Source organism: Scomber scombrus, chromosome 7 (genome assembly GCF_963691925.1).
Source record: "Scomber scombrus chromosome 7, fScoSco1.1, whole genome shotgun sequence".
NCBI lineage: Eukaryota > Metazoa > Chordata > Actinopteri > Scombriformes > Scombridae > Scomber > Scomber scombrus.
In genome coordinates this window covers 1,277,463-1,296,206 of record NC_084976.1, presented here as the reverse complement: position 1 = coordinate 1,296,206, position 18,744 = coordinate 1,277,463, and the positions used below count along the sequence as shown (strand labels likewise).

Genomic DNA, 18,744 nt, shown 5'->3' with positions numbered 1-18,744 from the left:
GTGTCTAATTTGGTTTTCTACACAAAAAAAGTATAATTACCTTGTTTGTTTATTGTATATGTTTAAGTGTTTCTGTTTTCATTTTTCTGTAGTGTATATTACACATCTTTTTGCTTCTGTTTGCTGCTGTAACAAGCGAATTTCCCTGTTGTGGGATTAATAAAGTACAATCTCATCTATATAAAATGACATCTCTTCTATCTCCTTTATTAAAAAATTCCAGAATCTATATGCAAATATTTTTTCTTTGCATTTCAGTCCTGTTGGACACTAGATGTCTCTACACTTCTCAGTGTTTGTACACTGGACGCTTCAAGTTTCTACATGATGTCACAAAATCAGATTTGTAATGAGCACAGACAAACCTGACGCATAACAAGAAGAAACAAGAAGAAGAAAAACATATGTTTCAGTGGAGGACTTTAAGACTAGATTTGATTGTATGATTCACTGATTCACACTAATAGGGTTATTTTAGGTTTGGATTTCTAAAAGCATTGGATTTAGTTAGATAGATCTTTACTGTCATTGCAGGTGTACAGTGAAGCTCTGTTTGAGCAGTCCAATGCAGCATAAAAATATACAATATATACATAACACTAATACACACACACACACACACACACACACACACACACACAGACACACACACACACACAGACACGCACACACACACAAGCCCCAAACACATCTCACCCATACCCATGACCACATACACATTCATACCCATACCCATAAAAACTATGTGTTGAATACTCTAAAGAGCAGAGACATTGACTAATGGAATAATCTGCCATAAACTTGGTGTCCTGCACCAAAGTAGAAACACATTAAAACACCTTGCTCGGTGATCATGTGACTTACGGATAGAGGAGCCAGCAGATCCTCCTCTTACGATCTGGTTGATGATGTCATCAGTGTCGCTGGTGCTGGCCATGCTGTTCCTCATCTGCATCATAGACAGCTGAGAGCACATGCTGGGCTGCCGGTCCATCTTCTTCACTGCCTGGGACACATCAACCACCACCACCACCATCATCATCATCATCATCATCATATTCATCATCATCATCATCATCATCATCATCAGTACAAGCATTATTATTGTTACAACTATCATCCAGTGTGATTTGTTTTCTTTAATGCTTACAGTGCTTAATGTGCCAGACAGCAGATGTGGACCCACCTTGTCACTGAGTGAGGGGTCATTGAGAGAGTACAGTTTGTTGGTGATGTCTTTGCCAATGAGGTACCTGAACACCTCATTGAGGAACGTATCTGACTCCAAGAAGTAGGTGAGCCTCTCTCGAGACCAACACATAAACTTACAGTTCTCCTCTGCCACGATGGTCACCTGTTCAAATCATTATCAAATCAGATAAAAAAAGTCACCTCACATCTGTTTGAAATGATTATTCTCTCCATCAAACACAAGGAGCAGGAGGTAGAAGTTTGACCTATTATTTATATCACCACTGAAGCCATTAACGCTTATTAGACTTACTAGAAGATATACTATATCATTCTTAAGAAGAAATATGATAGCACAGAGTTTCTTCAGTTCTTTTACCTGCATGATGTGAGACTTGTAATTACCTGGAACTTCTCTCCTCTGTGCATGGAAGTGGATCTGAACTCTGGAGAGTCGATGAATGCATTCTGGTAGATGTTGTGGAGGAAATGGCCTCTGTATGACACCTTCATCCTGTCACACAGAAACGTTCAAGTCAAAATGAATCCATGGAGGGAAAATAACAAGCTTCAGGCACTCTTGTGTGGAGCAGGAACAATCAAACCTTAGGATTAGGTTTAAAAGCCTTTATTCAAAAACATGGCTAAATTCTGACCTTAACCGTTTATTGTTTATTCTTCCGTAAACAACCAAAATAGCCTCCCCATGCCTCTCTGTGATGTTGTAGTTTTTATATATATGGACTTTTTGGGAAATGTTTTACCCTAGACTGGTGAGGAACCATATATGGTAACTTTATTGACATTGATTTGCAACATAAAAAAGTCACAAAAGCAAAAAAAACTCATTTAATGTCTCCCAATAACCAAGTATTTCAATGATGGTTCATCAGAGTTCAAAGGGTGAACAAACATTAAGCAAATATTTTATATTTTATACTTTATAAGCTTTACAGCGGGTGTCACCCAATCCTGAGTTAATGAGTGTACGCAAGTGGGTGACAATATGCAGCCATTTAAAAGGAGAAGTTTGACATTTTGAGGAATGTGTTTATTTAGTTTGATGGGTAAGATGAAGACAGATCAAGACAGATACCACTCTCATGTGTCAAGTATGAAGCTAGACCCTGGAGGTGATTTGCCTAGCTTAGCATAAAGACTGGAAGCAGAGGAAAGCAGCTAGTGTGGCTCTCAAAGATCCACCTTCCACAACCTCTAAAGCATCTTGTTTGCTTCATCTGTACACCAACTGAGATGTAAAAAAATAACATTTGGTGGTTTAAGGGGGAGCTGGATTATTTCATGTTGAACAGCCAGGAGCAGTGAGTGTGTGCAGCTTCTGGCCGTCTTGTTTAAAACAGTGAGATTGTCAGGTTTGGTATCATCACGTCTGTGCAGAGACCAGAATCTAAACCTGTGCTCACTGACTGTACCTGGCAACTGTGGTTGGATACAAGAAGTGTCACTAATCTGTAGAGGACAGCACATATTCATGACCTCTCTCCATGCTACAGTATATCTCAGACCTTCTAGTGCCGTATGTGTCGGTCCAGAGTCCCGGCTGAAGACTAGAGGGGACAGAGCTTTTTCTGCCTGTCGAAATCAGGTCTGCTGAATCTCTTTTATTATCAGCCTCTCCTGATTCTATATGAATTATATTTTTTCTTGAAATGCTTTTATCTCCTTTAAATATGGTAAGTCTATTCTTGCCTTTTCTACCTTAATTGGTTACTCATCAAATTGTATTTTGCTGCCTTGTGAAGCATTATGTAACTAGGTTTTTAAAAAAGTTCTCTATAAATAAAGCTTATCATTATCATTATTTTTATTATTATTAGGCTATATCAATCAGCTGACATTTTACAGCATTAGTATAAACATGCTGGGGTTAGCATTCATATATTAACACTACATGTATCACAACACACTGTCCTGAACCATCAATGTGATAAAGTGAAAGTTGTAAACCAGTGAGACAGACTACAACACAGCAGACTGCTGCTGGTTTCCTATTCAGTAATAACAATCATCCTTTAACCTCCTGAATATTATTATAGCTTTAAGGAAGTAGTACATTAACCCACACGTTTCTCTAACCTTAACAAAGTGACTATTTTAACCCAAACCATCATGGTAAGTTGACTGTACTTGTAAACTTTTCTAGTCGTTAGGACTCAAAGCTCTTCTACACTACATGTCACATTCACCCATTCACACCCATTCACACACATTCACACACATTCATACACTGACGACAGGAGCTACCACACAGGGTGTCAACCTGCTCAACAAGAGGAAACTAACCATTCACACACATTCACACACATTCGGGGGTTAAGTTGCCCAACGACATATCGACATGTGGACTGGATGAGGCAGGAATCAAACTGCCAATTTGTCCGATTGGTGGACGATCACTCTACCTCCTGAGCCACAGTCGCCCTATGACCTGTCCCTAAACCTAACCAGACGTTAAGCACAGTGTGAAACATCATTCTTTTTTAACAGTGATGTGTAATGGTTTTGAAAAGCACAGACAAATGATGTTGACCTACAAATTACCACAAAAGGAAGAGCCAGATTAGAAACATGTCTATGTCATTCTGGAGTCACAACTATTTGATTTCATCTTTATCTCATTATTTAACCTCATTGAGACACAAGGTATCATTTTCAATAGAGACCTGTACTGGACAACATAATGAGACAGTACAGCACTGAGTTACAGATAGATAAGTTCATCAGTACTGAACACAAAACGTAAGTGAATGTACTAAAGTGTCAGGTGATGAATTGATTAAAATACTGAGAATAAGAGCATGTTCCCAAAGATACTCTCACCAATGCCTCTAAATAAGTAGAATCAAATCTATTTGATTCTTATATTAAATTAAAAATATAAAGAAAACATACAGGCCTGCATTTCCACCAATTGTCTCATGGTCCATCAATGAACAATCCTGTAAAACTAGTGCATGGTTGAACTTGATGGCTAAGCCCTTAAACACACGGTAAAGGACCATATGGCTGGATCCAGGCTAGCTGTTTCCACCTGCTTCCAGTCTTCATGTTTATGTCTTCATATATGTCAAATTCCTAACAATAATCCAATAACAGTCCAAATCTTTTACATCATCCCAACCACACACAGCAACATCCAGAGTGGGCACATACTTTCCTTTGAGGAGAATGCTGAGGCGTTCGTCCACAGAGGTCTTGTCCTCAGCAGCGTAGGCCTGACCCTTCTTCAACGTATCGATGGTGCAGAACTGTCCCGTGAGCCTTTGAAACAGAGCCTCTTGCACATGAAGGGGCTCAAACATCCGCTTGTAGACCCACCTCAGCTCCCTGTCAATCTTAATCTGGATAAACCGACAGAAACCCTTAAATTATCATTCTCATGAAAATCTGGTATTCAAGTAAAAAGCAAACTTCAACCAGTTAGCTGTCTGAAAGCAAACATACTGCTGGTAAATTGGTGAAGGAGCACAGACTGAGGACAGGTCTCCTGTCTCATTATTTAAAGTCTTGGTCTGATTCTGTCAGCTTGCTGGAGGACCCCTTACACTAAACCCCCCAGTGGCACACATGGATTTGATCAAACTTGCATGTCATTACCATAAAGCAGGACCAAACCCAGGAGGATACGCTGCCTCGGTCTGCAGACAACGAGAAAAACTCAACCCTGAGCCTCCTCATAAATAAACACGCTGTTCCCCTCTACGCCTGAAGCCAGCGTTTCAGTTTGGTGAAAGACTGAAATGTAAAGCGACTGTGAGAATGTGAATGAGGGGAAGCTGATGCTGAACTCACTGGCCTGCGCTTGTACAGGAGGTAGAACAGGTGCATGAAGTTGACCACCAGGAAGACCACGTTCCAAACCATCACGTCCAGGTTACACCTGTAAAGCGCCGCCCACGCAATGAAGAGACCACATCCTGTCAGAGGTCAGGACACAACAAGCAGTGGTTAAAGGAGAGGTTATGTAAAAAGTTGAATTTAACATCCTCTCATAGGATGTCCTCGTGTTGTAAAGACGTTTAAACAGCCGTTTCTATCAGTTCCTAAATCTAGAACACAATTAAAACAACACAGTATTGTATCAAGTTGTGATTTTATGGAACTTACTTCCAGCTCAGACTGCTATAGTAACACCTTCAACCTTGTACCACATTTTGTTGTCATGTTTTGTTGTTGAAGAGCAGCCGATGTTCTGCATCAGCTAATGGGGAAACTCATAAAATCCTAAAATCCTGTCCCTTAAGACCTCTTTCCCAATGATCCCCCTCTGCTCCGACCGTTTTTGTGAATACATCTGTACACATCTGTACATGCTGGAGCTGAATCAGATCAGAAACATGTGAGTGGACAGCATGAACAACCTTTAAGGCTACTGAATGGACAGCTGTTCTGTTTATGGACATGTGTGAACAATCTGATGTCATCATGTCTTGATTGTTACTGTAGAGAAATAACATTTAGATTATCATGTTGGATTAAAGAATCCACATAATGTATCAGTCATCAGTTTGCCATTAATAACTAATCTATATACTGTATGAAAGTTATAAAAATGCCTCAAATTTAACCAAAAAATAATTGATTGTTTCAATTATACAGACACAGGATATGATGCATTTGACATAGTGATAAATGCCCATCTGGTTCCTTTAATTCCAAAAGGAAACTTTTGCTTATAAAGTCTCAAACTAAATATTACATAACCTTTAAATATGTTCTCTTCAGTGTGAAAAATAAATGTATTACTCTATAACTCTAACTTTATTGACACATCTTGATTTCTCAATAATTCACACAGTCATGTTAATATATTTCTCTCGTTGCCTGCGAGGGAAGAAGACGTTCACATCTGAAAATGATTTGATCTTTGTTGACATTGAAACATAAATAAACTCTGCTTTTGCAGGTTTGGGCTTGACGCTGTGTTGCTTTGACAAGATCAACTTTAAGTCAGCTCTGAACAACTGAGACAACAGATTCTCCTTATCCTGATACAGATAACACACAACACTGGAAACATGGATAACCAATCAATGAATCAAGTTTCAATCCAGCGTGGAATATTAACATGCAAACAAAATACAATATAAACAGTATGTTTCGGTTTTTACAATCTGGCAAGGAGCTGTTGTCATAGCGACAAGGCATTAAGATTAAACATACAAACGTGAAGTTTTATTTACAACTTTTTTAAGTGGTTTTGGTAACACTTTACTTGAAGGTATCGTCATAAGAGTGACATGACACTGTCATAACTGTTACATGACACAGTCATGAACGTGTCATAAACATTATGTCAATGTCATAAACATTTATGACTGTTGTCATTAAGTGTCATTCAGTTTTTATTATGACAACTTGACATTAATCAAAGTGATATGACCAGAAGTTGTCTTTGTCATGACATCTTGACATTACGGTTAGCTAACACTAACCCTAAACTTGCACTTCTAATTATAATAATCATTATATCAACTTGCATAGATGCATATTTTGTTAATGTCAAGATGTCATGACAAAGACAAGTTCTGGTCATATCACTGTGATTAATGTCAAGTTGTCATAATAAAAACTGAATGACACTTAATGACAACAGTCATAAACGTTTATGACATTGACATAATGTTTATGACACGTTCATGACAGTGTCAGGTAACAGTTATGACAGTGTCATGTCACTCTTATGACCTTCAAGTAAAGTGCTGACGTGATTTTTTAATTGTGAACGAAAGACAATGAAAGACATATAGTTACATAGTTACAACCTTAGATTCAAATGTATATGCAGATTTGGAGACTGATCACTACTATTTTGAACATGTAGGTTAAAGAAATCAAATTAAAAACAGGGCACTGAAAAAAAAACCTGATCAAACTTTAAAACATTCCACTACAAGTTTGTGATTGCTCCCACACCAGTGGAGCCAGATGTGAATTCAACCAATTCATTCCTATTTTATTTGAGTCACTTTCATAACTGTCATAATGTTTATGGATCAGCTATTTAACACCCACTGTAAATTCTGTTTTTCCAACATGTTGTTTCAAAGCTTCCTCCACACTACCAGACTAAAACAAATATCTGATGGAAAATATATAAATCCTTTATTTATTTATTTGATACTTTGTTGACTTAAAAGTTCCACACTTCCTGCAATAAACATGAACACACTTCAATCTAAGAAAACAGTGCGTGTGTGCGTGTGTGTGTGTGTGTGTGTGTGTGTTTGAGGCTGATGTCACAGGGTCACTGTGACAAGATTAACTGCCGTCTCTCCACACTCTTCCCTTTCTTCCTTTTTCCTTTTTATTTTCCCTGTAAAACCCAGCTGAGACATCCCTGTACTAGAGGGGCAATATAAATAAATGGCTCTCTTGAAATTACAACCACAATTCCCATGAATCCTGCCGCTTCCTGTGTCCTCTCTCCTTCCAAGTTGAAGATAAACATGTTGGATGTGCTTTTTTTCCCCATTGTCACAAGCTTTTTCTGGCCTCTGGCTCTGATAAAGAGTGTGTGTGTGTGTGTGTGTGTGTGTGTGTGTGTGTGTGGGGGGGGGGGGGGGTTAGGGTTTTTTCCACAAAATCCTAAACTTCCAAATGTTGCAAACTAAATCTTTAACAACCCTGTGGCAGGACACTTCTGACAGCGTAAAGATAAACATGAAGAGGCTGAGATAAATTTAGCATTCTCTAATATTCCCCGTAGTATTATCGCAGCAGGAATGCCATCAGCAAGAGTGAGGAGGGGGGTGGGGGGCTGACCTGTCATCAGCAGGGAGCGCAGTACGATCATGTGCAGGTTCAGGGTGGTGGGGATGACCAGGCCCAGCAGGAGGGACAGGTTCCCCAGGTGGAAGAGGAGGTGGTGGGTCTGCTCCCACTCCTCACAGGAGGTGGCGTTGGGCTCCACGCTCGGGAGTCCGGGAGTGGCTGACGGGAAGGGGGGCAGCGTGGTGAAGAGGAGGGGGGGCAGCCCCGGTGTAGAAGACATCCTTGAAACAGGGTCACCTTGAAGAGCAGGGCGAGGATGGAGAAAAGGTGAGCAGAGAGTGGAGAAGCACTACAGGCTGAAAATAATATAACATTCAGGTGACACAGAGGAGCTCTGCTTGTTTTCTATCTGATCTTTAGATGAAAGTGATGAATTGATTATGTTAAAGGTTACCTGACATGTTTGTAAGGAGGCTGAATGAGTTGTAGACGCCAACATTTGATCACATAATAAAGTTTATATGACTAACATGTTTTATTACAGTTCCAGCAGCAGAGCAACATTAGCAGGCTCTTAACTATAGTCTGAATGAACATGGCATGAACACAGACACAAAACCAACAGCTCAGTGAGAATGAATGGCTTTTAATAATCATTACCAGCTTGAAAAATTGATTTTTAAACAGATACATGGGTTGCCTTTTGTCCCTTTCAGATTTGAATCTTCATCCTTAATCATGACATGGAAGCAGAGTTCAGATTTTTTGTCAAGTAAAATATGATTTCAAAGTATCGACTATTACAGCTTTAAGGAGTCTATCTGTTGAATATATATGTGCTTTATCGTGGAAAAAGCTCCAACTCTCAGTCAGTGACCAAAATAACTGTGAAACTGTGAAACTGTCTTTCTGTGGAGAAAAAAATGGACATTTGCAATAAAAAGAGAAAACCAAGAAATTCAAAATAAACTCATGGAAGAGTCGACAAAACACTCTATTTGTTTTACAGTAAAAAACACCATCAATACTTTTATGTATTCATTCATTTAGCTGATTTTCTTCTTTACTGCTTAACAATTATATATTGTATATTATAATGTATTATTTCCACTCTTTTAACACCTGTAGCCTTTGGGTTTTGTTTTACCGTCTAGCAAAAGCAGAATGTATAGGTTGGATCAAATATTAAGATCAGTTATGTCACAATGTCACAGCAGGCCTGCAGCTCCTCTACAAACGTTTGTCTGCATCTGTTCTGATCTAAAAGTCATTCAAGTAAACGTGCACACACAATAACACTCAACATGTCTCAGAGAAAAACACACTACACTTCTTTTTACTTTCCAACTTTATATTTAAGGGTCTCCCTGCTGCTTCAGAATCAGCTGCTGTGTTTTTTCTGGCTCAGGATGATGTGCTCCGGCACTGGGGGGCGGGGGGTGGGGGGGGCTCCGGGATAAAAATAGATGAGGAGACACATGCAGAGACTGTCCACAGTGGAATATCTGTCACTTACAACTTTCTTACTGCTGTTCAAAGTACCGAGAAGGTAAAAAAAGACTTTTACTCACCGATTGAGCAGCAGCCGATTGGATGAGAGCAGTAGAAGGAGCAGTGAGCTGTGTGAGAGACTGCAGGCAGAGATCTGGACTGCACACTGGACCCTCAGATTGGGGGCTGCACAATGTGCGTCGCACATTCCACACAGCTGACAGGGAGAGACTAAAATGGACAAGAAGCGGAGAGCAGAGCACCTGCAGTGACTGGACACTCCGACAGGGGGACACACTGCACCTCTGTACATGAACCAGCCACAGTGTCTGCAACGGTTCATTCTGTCAGCTGGACTTTAATAAAAAAAGAATAAATATCCTTCATATAACCTTCATAAGCTACAGTTTATTCTCCTGCTGGCTGACCTGAAACACACAGACAAACTGCTGCTCTGTGGAACCTTTCTGCAGTAAAACTGGAGCCTATTTTAAAGAAGCTGTGCTGAAAATGATTTAAATAAAACATTCAGGGACAATCTATTTGTATTTATTGGAAACAGTTGTATTTGTTTTTCCAAAATATATGTTTGATTATTTTGTAAGTGAAAGCACCATAATGTATTTAACCATTACATGTTTTTCTTATTTTATTCCTATCGTAAACATACATGTGGTGTAATGATTTCATGCGTTCACATTATTTCTGACAAAATCATTTTTAACTCATTACATGCACTGATGGAAGACCGTGGTATGAAGATGAAAGCCAAAAAAGCAGTACGGACCTCGAGATAAGATTGCTAAGTATTCTGTGTTCTGCTTATTATCACTGACACTCAACAGGACAGAGATCCACACAGTAAATCTTTTATTTTTTACAGTACCATAGACACTATGTACATCCACATTTACACAATGATACACTGACAACAAGAACTGATCTAATTTGTCAGTATTACACATTACATCATCTCCAACTGTTAAGACATCTGCACACATGTATTGATTTCACTTTATAATTATAAACCCAAGTAAGCACTGCTTTAATACATGAAGCATTAAGCATTTCAAAACGTTGATTTGCCTTTAATGTAGGTCTACTTTAACCCTGGTATAAGTGGGTTGAACCAAAACCATTTACACACACAGTCAGTGAGGTCAGAATGTCCTGACATGAATTTCAGCTCTTCAGTCAAAGCTTTACACACGTTGTTAGATTTGAAAGCTGTGAGACTAACAGAAGATACAAAGAAGGCTCAAAACTGACTGTGACACAGTAAACAGTCATACTTACACATGAACAAGGCACACTATCAGTTCTAGTATGTTTTTATATTTCATCTTTTATGTGTTACTGTCCAGAAGCACAAACTATATACAGTCTATCATGTTTGAGCTTTTCAGAGAGAACAACAAAATAACTTCACTAGAGAAGTCGACTACAGACTTGATGTGCAAACAGCAATGACATTCAAAGACATTCTATCTAACTCTATGTTACTGAAGTCACAATTCAATGCTAGAAGATCAGCAGAGTCACAGCTACACAATCATGTCTACTGCAGTCAACAGTAGCTGTTGTATCACTGTACAGTAAACTGAGTTACATTTCACTTTACTTCATTTTTACTACTGCTCTGATAATGACACACCACATTATTCAACTAACTATATCAACTTATTGGAATAGCTCAATATGATTCTATTCATATTGGAGACTTTACACACAATAATGGACATAATGGCTCAAATTGTGATGATACAAATAGTCATCTCAGGATGTTTGTGACAGAGTGTATTCACTGTTTTTCAGCTATTCTTTTTCTATTAGTCATATACAGTATGGGCCAGTATGTTTTTTCTCCAACAATGAGTGATGTAAAACCTAAAAAAATACGGTTTAATCACACATTTATTGATCAGTTAGTTCAACTATTGATGCTTTCTAAACACATCTGTGCTTCAACATTTGGTTAGACACTTTTTATGAGAGGATTCCTAGACTGGGTCAAAATTGACCCCCAAGTAATGTCTAAAAATGCACTGTTTTAGCCTTGATGTCTTTTCAAGTGCAAATCACCAAAAACATTCTCACTGGGTCAGATAAGGAGCTTACAGTCACATCTCTTTAACATCTCTAACTCTAGCCTCAGATTCCACTTCATCATCTATTAAGGAAATGTAAGTCTGGTAATAAAAAAAAGGAATTAACACTGAATAATTCTTTTTAACTCATTGACACTCTGACTCACTGCTATATTTTTTTTTAACATATGTGTCCACACACACACACACACACACACACACACACACACACACACACACACACACACACACACACACACACACACACACACACACACACACACACACACACACACACACATACATGCATGCTGCACACAAGCACAGGATAGATGGATAAACTGTCAAATGTAAAGAAGACAAATTGTGACAAATTCTTACATTTCTGTTACTGTACAGATTTAAAAAGTTTGTCCCCAAAATACTGAAGTTCTTTTAAAACACTCAGACTGAACATTCGCTGTTCTTTGTTTCTTTTTTTTGTTTTGATAAATGAGTCCGGTCTTGAGTGCACCTGACTGATACTGTTGTATGTTTTGTACGATGACAATAAAGTCATCTTTATCTTTAATCTTTATCTTTTTCAGCGTGATTTGCTCATGTCATGCATCCAGATGTGAATGACGTGTGTGTCCTGCAACCACATTAGCATGTTGCTTTTTCAGAACACTACCTTCTTATGGTATGTTAGCCTAGCTAGCATCATGTGACCCCATCATGTGACCCACAGCTTGCACATCACGGCACCTCAACTTTAGAGTCACCTGCATCGCCTCCCTGCACCTGAGACACATCACGCCTGTCCACCCAATTTGCATTCTGACATCCAATCATAATGCAGCAAGAACTTAATGAGAACATGTGTGCAGAAAACAACCCGACCCAAATTATACCCGCTCCTTTCCCCAGTGAGCCAGTGTTAAATGTGTAAGGACTGCTGCAGTGTGTGTGTGTGTGTGCGTGTGTGTGTGCGTGTGTGTGTGTGTGTGTGTGTGTGTGTGTGTGTGTGTGTATTCAGGCATGTCTTCCAGCCTGTACCGGCACTTGCAGGAAGACATCTGCCTTTTCTAATTCTGTCCCCGGCATGTGACAGTAACTAGGTAAGCGGAGATCGTAGCGGTGCCCGGAGCTGTCGAAGGCCTTGTCATTGAGGGAGTAAAGTTTCTCTGCAATGTCATTACGCACAACCAGAGCAAAGATCTTTGCTATGTAGCGGTGCTTTGCAAACAGCAGGTAGAGTTTCTTCCTCCTCCACGCCACGTATCTACAGGGGTTATCAGCCCGCAGCGTCACCTGGAGAGAGAGAGAGAGAGAGAGAGAGAGAGAGAGAGAAGGACTAGTTTTGCCCATTATTTCTATCAGTTATGATAACCAAAGGTAGTCCTGACAGCAGATAACAGGCTGTCAAACTATTAAAGTGTAATTCACCTCTAAAGGTGGTCATATAAAATCCAACCTAAGGTCAATTTCAGGACAAATATTCCCTTAACGTTGGTATTTTAATCACTTAGATCTAATAATAATCAACCTGACAGTTTTGGTGTTAGATGAAGTCACATGTATGGACTTTTGATTCATGACCCCATGCTGCTACAGATTTATTGGCTAATATATTGATACTTGATACATGTTTAAATGAAATCAAGCTTTTGAAATACAATCATTTAAATATTTGATCATTTCTACATCAGGAGCTCCCTCAATGCTCAGGGGTGTCAAACTCATTTCAGCTCATATTCAATCTCAAGTGGGCCGGAGCAGTAAAACCACTGCATAATGCACTGAAACAGTACACTTATCTGGTAAATTAGAATTAGCTATAAAAACAAACAAACATGCGGTCGGGCTCTAATTCTAACATTACTATAATAAACCATCTATTTAAAAAAACAGATGAACAGCTTGAGAAGTCTTAAGAGTCTCATTGTCTTTTACATATTATTTTTTTTACAGAAGCTGCTGTTTGACAACATTTTGCAAAATGTTCAATATATGAATGTTTTAAATATGACCACAATATGTGTTCATTGTTTTTTCAGAGAATTGTATTCTGGTCAGGCTGGAAAAAAAACTCTGAATCAGCAGAAAAAAAAATTCCCAGAAAAATGTTAACTACTTTTCTGCAATTATCATACTTGGCAAATGTATCCAGTGGGCCAGACTGGACCCCTTGACGGGCCGGTTCTGGCCTGTGGGACATATGTTTGACACCCCTGCTCTAGAAAATAGAGCACATAATAAATACATAGAGTTAAAGAATAAGTCTGTTAGTCTATATTATTCTTAATGTCATCAAATCCCAGGAAATGAACTAAACCAGCAGTGTTAGTTTATTAGTACTTTCTGATTTCTCCATCCTATCTGTGGCTCTCAATCCCCAAACTACTGCTTCCCTCTAACCATACCCACTACACATTTTTAAAAACACACAACAAATATATTGTTTTATGGTTTTATATCCTCAAACATTACTCAAACAGGAGGAAGGGGTGCACTTGTTGGGGACTATAATCCATATTTGGTGCTCTAGTCGATATAAGCTACAGTGTGTGTTATCATAGTAATGAAGGAACATGTCACCCAGTGTAACAGTGTGACTCATTGTGTTTTGAATGGAGCTCTGTGACACAGAGGAAGAAGATATATCACACTCTGATACTTGCTAGTAGATCATTTCACTGCTGATTTGTTTTTTTTATGAGATGTTTTTGCCAAGAAGAAGAGAATGGACCGAGGAGAGCCTGCAGTCAACTATGATGAGTTTTGTGTTTCAGTGAATTGACATTGTGAATTACGAACCCCTGAAAAAATTCTACATGTGCATGTGAGTTTGAGGTAACCTGGAACACGCCCTCCTCTGATGGTCTCAGAGAATCCCACTCTGGTGAATCCAGAAACTGGAAGGGGTAAATGAAATGCAGGAACTCCCCGTTCACTGTCACACGGATTCTATGAGAGAATGAATGGAGAGCTGACATTATCTGTTCAACACTAAACACTGCAGGTGTTCTGACCTGAACAGAAACACCTACTGTGACATCACTGTTTGGGTGAGGCAGCATAGAACGTTTCATCCCTTACAGCATAGATTTGATACAATGTATGATGAAGTGTTTAATAAGTTTTATTATTGAGATTTCATCTAGCCTTCTTCACAACAGATATGTTCACACATGGAATTAATAAGTTATACAAATAAAAAATAATTTCATTTAAAAATGCTATTTTGACACACGTGTTGCCTTTAACTAATATTGAGTGCAAACTGAACTCATACTGGCATTTTGGTAACATTCTGATGAACTGTTCAGCTCTTAATGAATGTGTAAAAAGATCCTAATCAAACAAATCAATTCTTCTGATGACAGTTTAAATGTGTCTCTCTCTTTCCATGTGCAGTTGGCTGTTTGGAATTTACATTTCCATACATGCTGCCAACATCTACCTCATCAAATGAACAGTACATGCACTACATCACTATATCTGATGAGGTCCTGCAGTCACGTTAACATCTAATGCTCCATCAATAACAATGGTTACCTCATTGTTTGTAAGTGAATTTGTTTCTATTGTTTCCTGGATTTTAGGGGCCAATGCTGATACTGATATTAGGGAGCAAAAAAGTTCTCAAAAGACATCAATATATTGGCCGATAAGATTATATGTACATAATATACATTTTTTGCAATGATTCCTCAAATGTGGTCATCAAACACTTGGATATTGATATATTACAGTTTAACAATAAACATTGGGCTAGGGTATAAAATGACATACATGCATATATTAAACTTGAATTAATAAAAAGGATCAAATATACATAAAATGCTGCCTATATAACCTTAAAAAAATGGTCATATCAAAAATATCAGCATATGGGTCAATGACGTGACTATGACATTTTCAGTCTAACTGCATTTTTTTCAGTTAGAAAAAGGTTTAAATTGATTTAAAAAACACCATATATGTGTAGTACCTTTCCTTTATATGAAATCACTTTAACTTTTCAAAAACCACAAGTTATTAGTAATTTTTCTGTTATTTAAAGTGATAAAAACATCATGTGGTGCGACCAATAATACCAATAACTGTATTAAATTCAGAGTAAAATATCACTTTTAATATTAATCACTGATACAGTATGCTTAACTGAATTGTATTTTTAAATTTTCTTTAATCATTTTTAAGCAATTTAGAGGAAAAATAAGTCTTACATACATTTAAGAAGGCAACTGTGACATTATAGAACATAAATATGAGATTATCATTTACAAAAACTTAAAGGAAATGCAAAATAATTTGTTTCGAAACACTTAAATTCATTTATTTTAAGATAGATCATGGTCGCACCACATGACTTTTTTAAGGTCCGTTCTAATTCATCGAGATGGGAAAACACATAAAACACCTAATTTACTATTTTAATATGTATTTATGTGTACTCAACCTTTCTTAATGTTTGAATTACTGCAATAGATATTCCCATATTTATTATTTTTAAATAAATCCTTATACGTCATTGACCCATATATTCGCAGATACTATCTGTGATAGGCCAATATCGGCTGATAATATCGGCCGACCAATACATTGGTCGGACTCTAAATGATACACTAAGTGATGCTACTCACTTGTATACATGCCTATAATACTAGTATCTATCTGCAACACACACATACTGTGTTTCTGGCTGCTTATACATGTGTTGTATGAAGACACAACAGATACTGTAGGCTGGGGGGCCATTATTAACAAGGACTGCATGTACTCAATATCATAGCTTCCTGTTTAACATGATGACACTACATATCATGACACAAGCTGGCGTTTGTATAAAACTTGCTTAAGTTATTTATGCTTTATATTATATATGCTGTTTTTAATGCTGAGCAGTGTCTAAGTTGATTTTGAAATGATAAGCACACACAGACTGCCACAGCCTGCTGTCACTCCAAACATATACAGTATTTAGCAGCTGTTACATCTTCACTCACACTAGTCATGTTAGGGACCAATGCTATAACAGGGATGCTAAATCTAGATTATGATAGGGTTTAATTATGAGACACAGACTCCTTTTTTTCCCTCACCTGTACAGTTCAATAACTAATCAGTAACTGTGTATTATGGTGCTTTAGGTGCACACAGGTGGTTTGTTAAAATATCCTAAAATCTCAAACAAGGTCTTTACATTCTGTACTGTAAAACACTTGACTTCTTTGATGTGTTTACCTAGGGTAGATCAGGGTAATGTGGGACACTTTTGTAATTCTGACTTATTTACCTTATTTACATATGAATCATATCAACACCTCATATCATAGATGTTTGCTTGTTAAATCAGACAAGGACCATTTTTGGATATTGTACTCAAAAGGAACATGGCACTTATAATAATATTCCCTACTGTAGATTTAGTCATGTGGGACACTAGTTTAAGGGCTTAGAAATACTTTGATTTATAGAAAGTATTCTTATCTGCCAAAACTTTCTTAAATGTGTGTATGCACAGTTTTTAGTTTAAAAAAACTAGCAGTCTGTATGTTCACGTGACATTTTAAACATTATAATTTACACAGTACATGTATACTAGTTTACAAATGAAATAGAAAAAGAGATCAATGCACTGGAGCTTAGTTGTCCCACATTACCCCTAATCCACATGATATTTGTCAGGCTATTTAGTCAATTAGGATTAAATGATTACACTAAATGTTCCAGAATGAATGCTGAACTGAATAACATGAAGTCTTTCTGTGTTAAGTTTTGTTTGATCTTTGTTAAACATTTGAACATTAAACTAGAACCTTTTCATATCAGAGATAAGGGTCACCTGCCAGACAGCAGCACAGACAGCTTATCAATAGGAGTTTTCCCCTCGATGGCGAAGCAGTGGTCCTTCTCTAAGGTGTGGATGTCTCCGTCACAGCACGACACTATCTTCCCAAAATGCGAGAGTGACACTCCGAGCTTCTTAAACATGCAGCTGTAGAGCTCAGTGAAGTCCTTCTCAAAGGAGACGTTCCTCAGCCGGTAGGAGGTGAGCAGCACCTGTCCCAAACACACCGCAAACAGCGCGAGAGTCCAAAGGAACGAGTCTGTGCTGCACGAGTCCGACCACGACCAGATAGAGGAGCAGAAGAAGCCCAGAGAGAGGAAGGTGAACAGGTAGAGGAGTCCGTAAAAGCCGCTGCCGCCCATGAAGCCGAGGAAGAGGAAGATATGAGCGAGGTGGAGCACGGAGCCCTCTGAGCCGTCTCTCCATGCCTCACACACCGGGTACGCTTCTACCGGAGGATCCGCCGTCAAGTTCAACGCTTCAAAGTCAGGAACCTCCATCTTTCCACAAGTGATCAAACTACCAGCTCATATCACACACAGTCTATAGAGTCTATCAGAAGATATGACACGTTGAGAAACACACAGGATAACACACAGCTAGACAACCTGTCAACCAGCACTCACATGACTGTACCAACTGTGACAGCTGAGAACACACCGGAAACTAAAAATGTCAAATGATAGAGAGACGAGGCTCCAAAACAAAATAGAAAAGCATTGAGAGGACAGAGAAGTACCTAATGTACTGTAGATTAGATCAGATGTATGGAAGACCAAACATGCTATAAACAAGGGAATAATCAAATGATCCAAGAAGTAGAGAAAGAGAAACATTTTAAAGTGTAGTGTGGATTAGGGTAACGTTATTATATTAACACATAATATCATTAGAAATCCCCAAGATGTTTCCTTGTTAAATCAGAAGACATTTTTAGATATTGTACTGAAAAGTAAAATGACACGTATATTAATGTTCCTTGTACCCAATAGTTTCAGAATCTGTGGATTATTTATTCATTTAAATTAGTAAGCCTACAATTTTTTGCTTTCTTTGTAACATAGGTTAAAATAAACATGCGTAATGTTAAACAATATAATTAACACAGTACGCATATACTAGTTACAATAATTGAATAGAAAAAGATAAATGCACTGGAGCTTAGTTGTCCCACATTAGTCAATGTTTACCCTAATCCACCTTAAATGATGTTAATATTCAATAAATGATATATGAATGAATTAATGCATTTTCAGGTCATATCATTAAAGATGATACATCTTGCATGGAATTACATGACACATAATAATAACAGCTTCGGGTGATTGATATTTGTTCCAAACAAACAAATCATAGCTGCAAACGAGAGACTGTACGTATGTAGTTTGTGAAACACGAGTT

General features: G+C 38.1%; 2 protein-coding genes across 2 annotated transcripts in view; both read right to left on the bottom strand.

The window, feature by feature from the left end:
• bves (blood vessel epicardial substance) overlaps positions 1 to 9,529 on the bottom strand; it is a 13,491-nt gene extending 3,962 nt beyond the window's left edge. Inside the window, exons 1-7 of the mRNA XM_062422248.1 lie at positions 9,498 to 9,529; positions 7,978 to 8,223; positions 5,005 to 5,129; positions 4,366 to 4,553; positions 1,597 to 1,705; positions 1,187 to 1,354; positions 865 to 1,006 (exon numbers count right to left, since the gene is read on the bottom strand). Coding sequence (XP_062278232.1) covers positions 865 to 1,006; positions 1,187 to 1,354; positions 1,597 to 1,705; positions 4,366 to 4,553; positions 5,005 to 5,129; positions 7,978 to 8,206 — 961 coding nt within the window. The 5' untranslated portion in view covers positions 8,207 to 8,223; positions 9,498 to 9,529. The remainder of the gene's footprint in view (positions 1 to 864; positions 1,007 to 1,186; positions 1,355 to 1,596; positions 1,706 to 4,365; positions 4,554 to 5,004; positions 5,130 to 7,977; positions 8,224 to 9,497) is intronic.
• Positions 9,530 to 12,518: 2,989 nt separating this feature from the next.
• Positions 12,519 to 17,843, bottom strand: popdc3 (popeye domain containing 3). The gene is made up of 3 exons (XM_062423072.1): positions 17,338 to 17,843; positions 14,345 to 14,453; positions 12,519 to 12,797 (listed from the first exon to the last, which is right to left on the bottom strand). The coding sequence occupies exons 1-3, from the start codon at positions 17,841 to 17,843 to the stop codon at positions 12,519 to 12,521; spliced, it is 894 nt and encodes a 297-aa protein (XP_062279056.1).
• Positions 17,844 to 18,744: the final 901 nt, after the last annotated feature.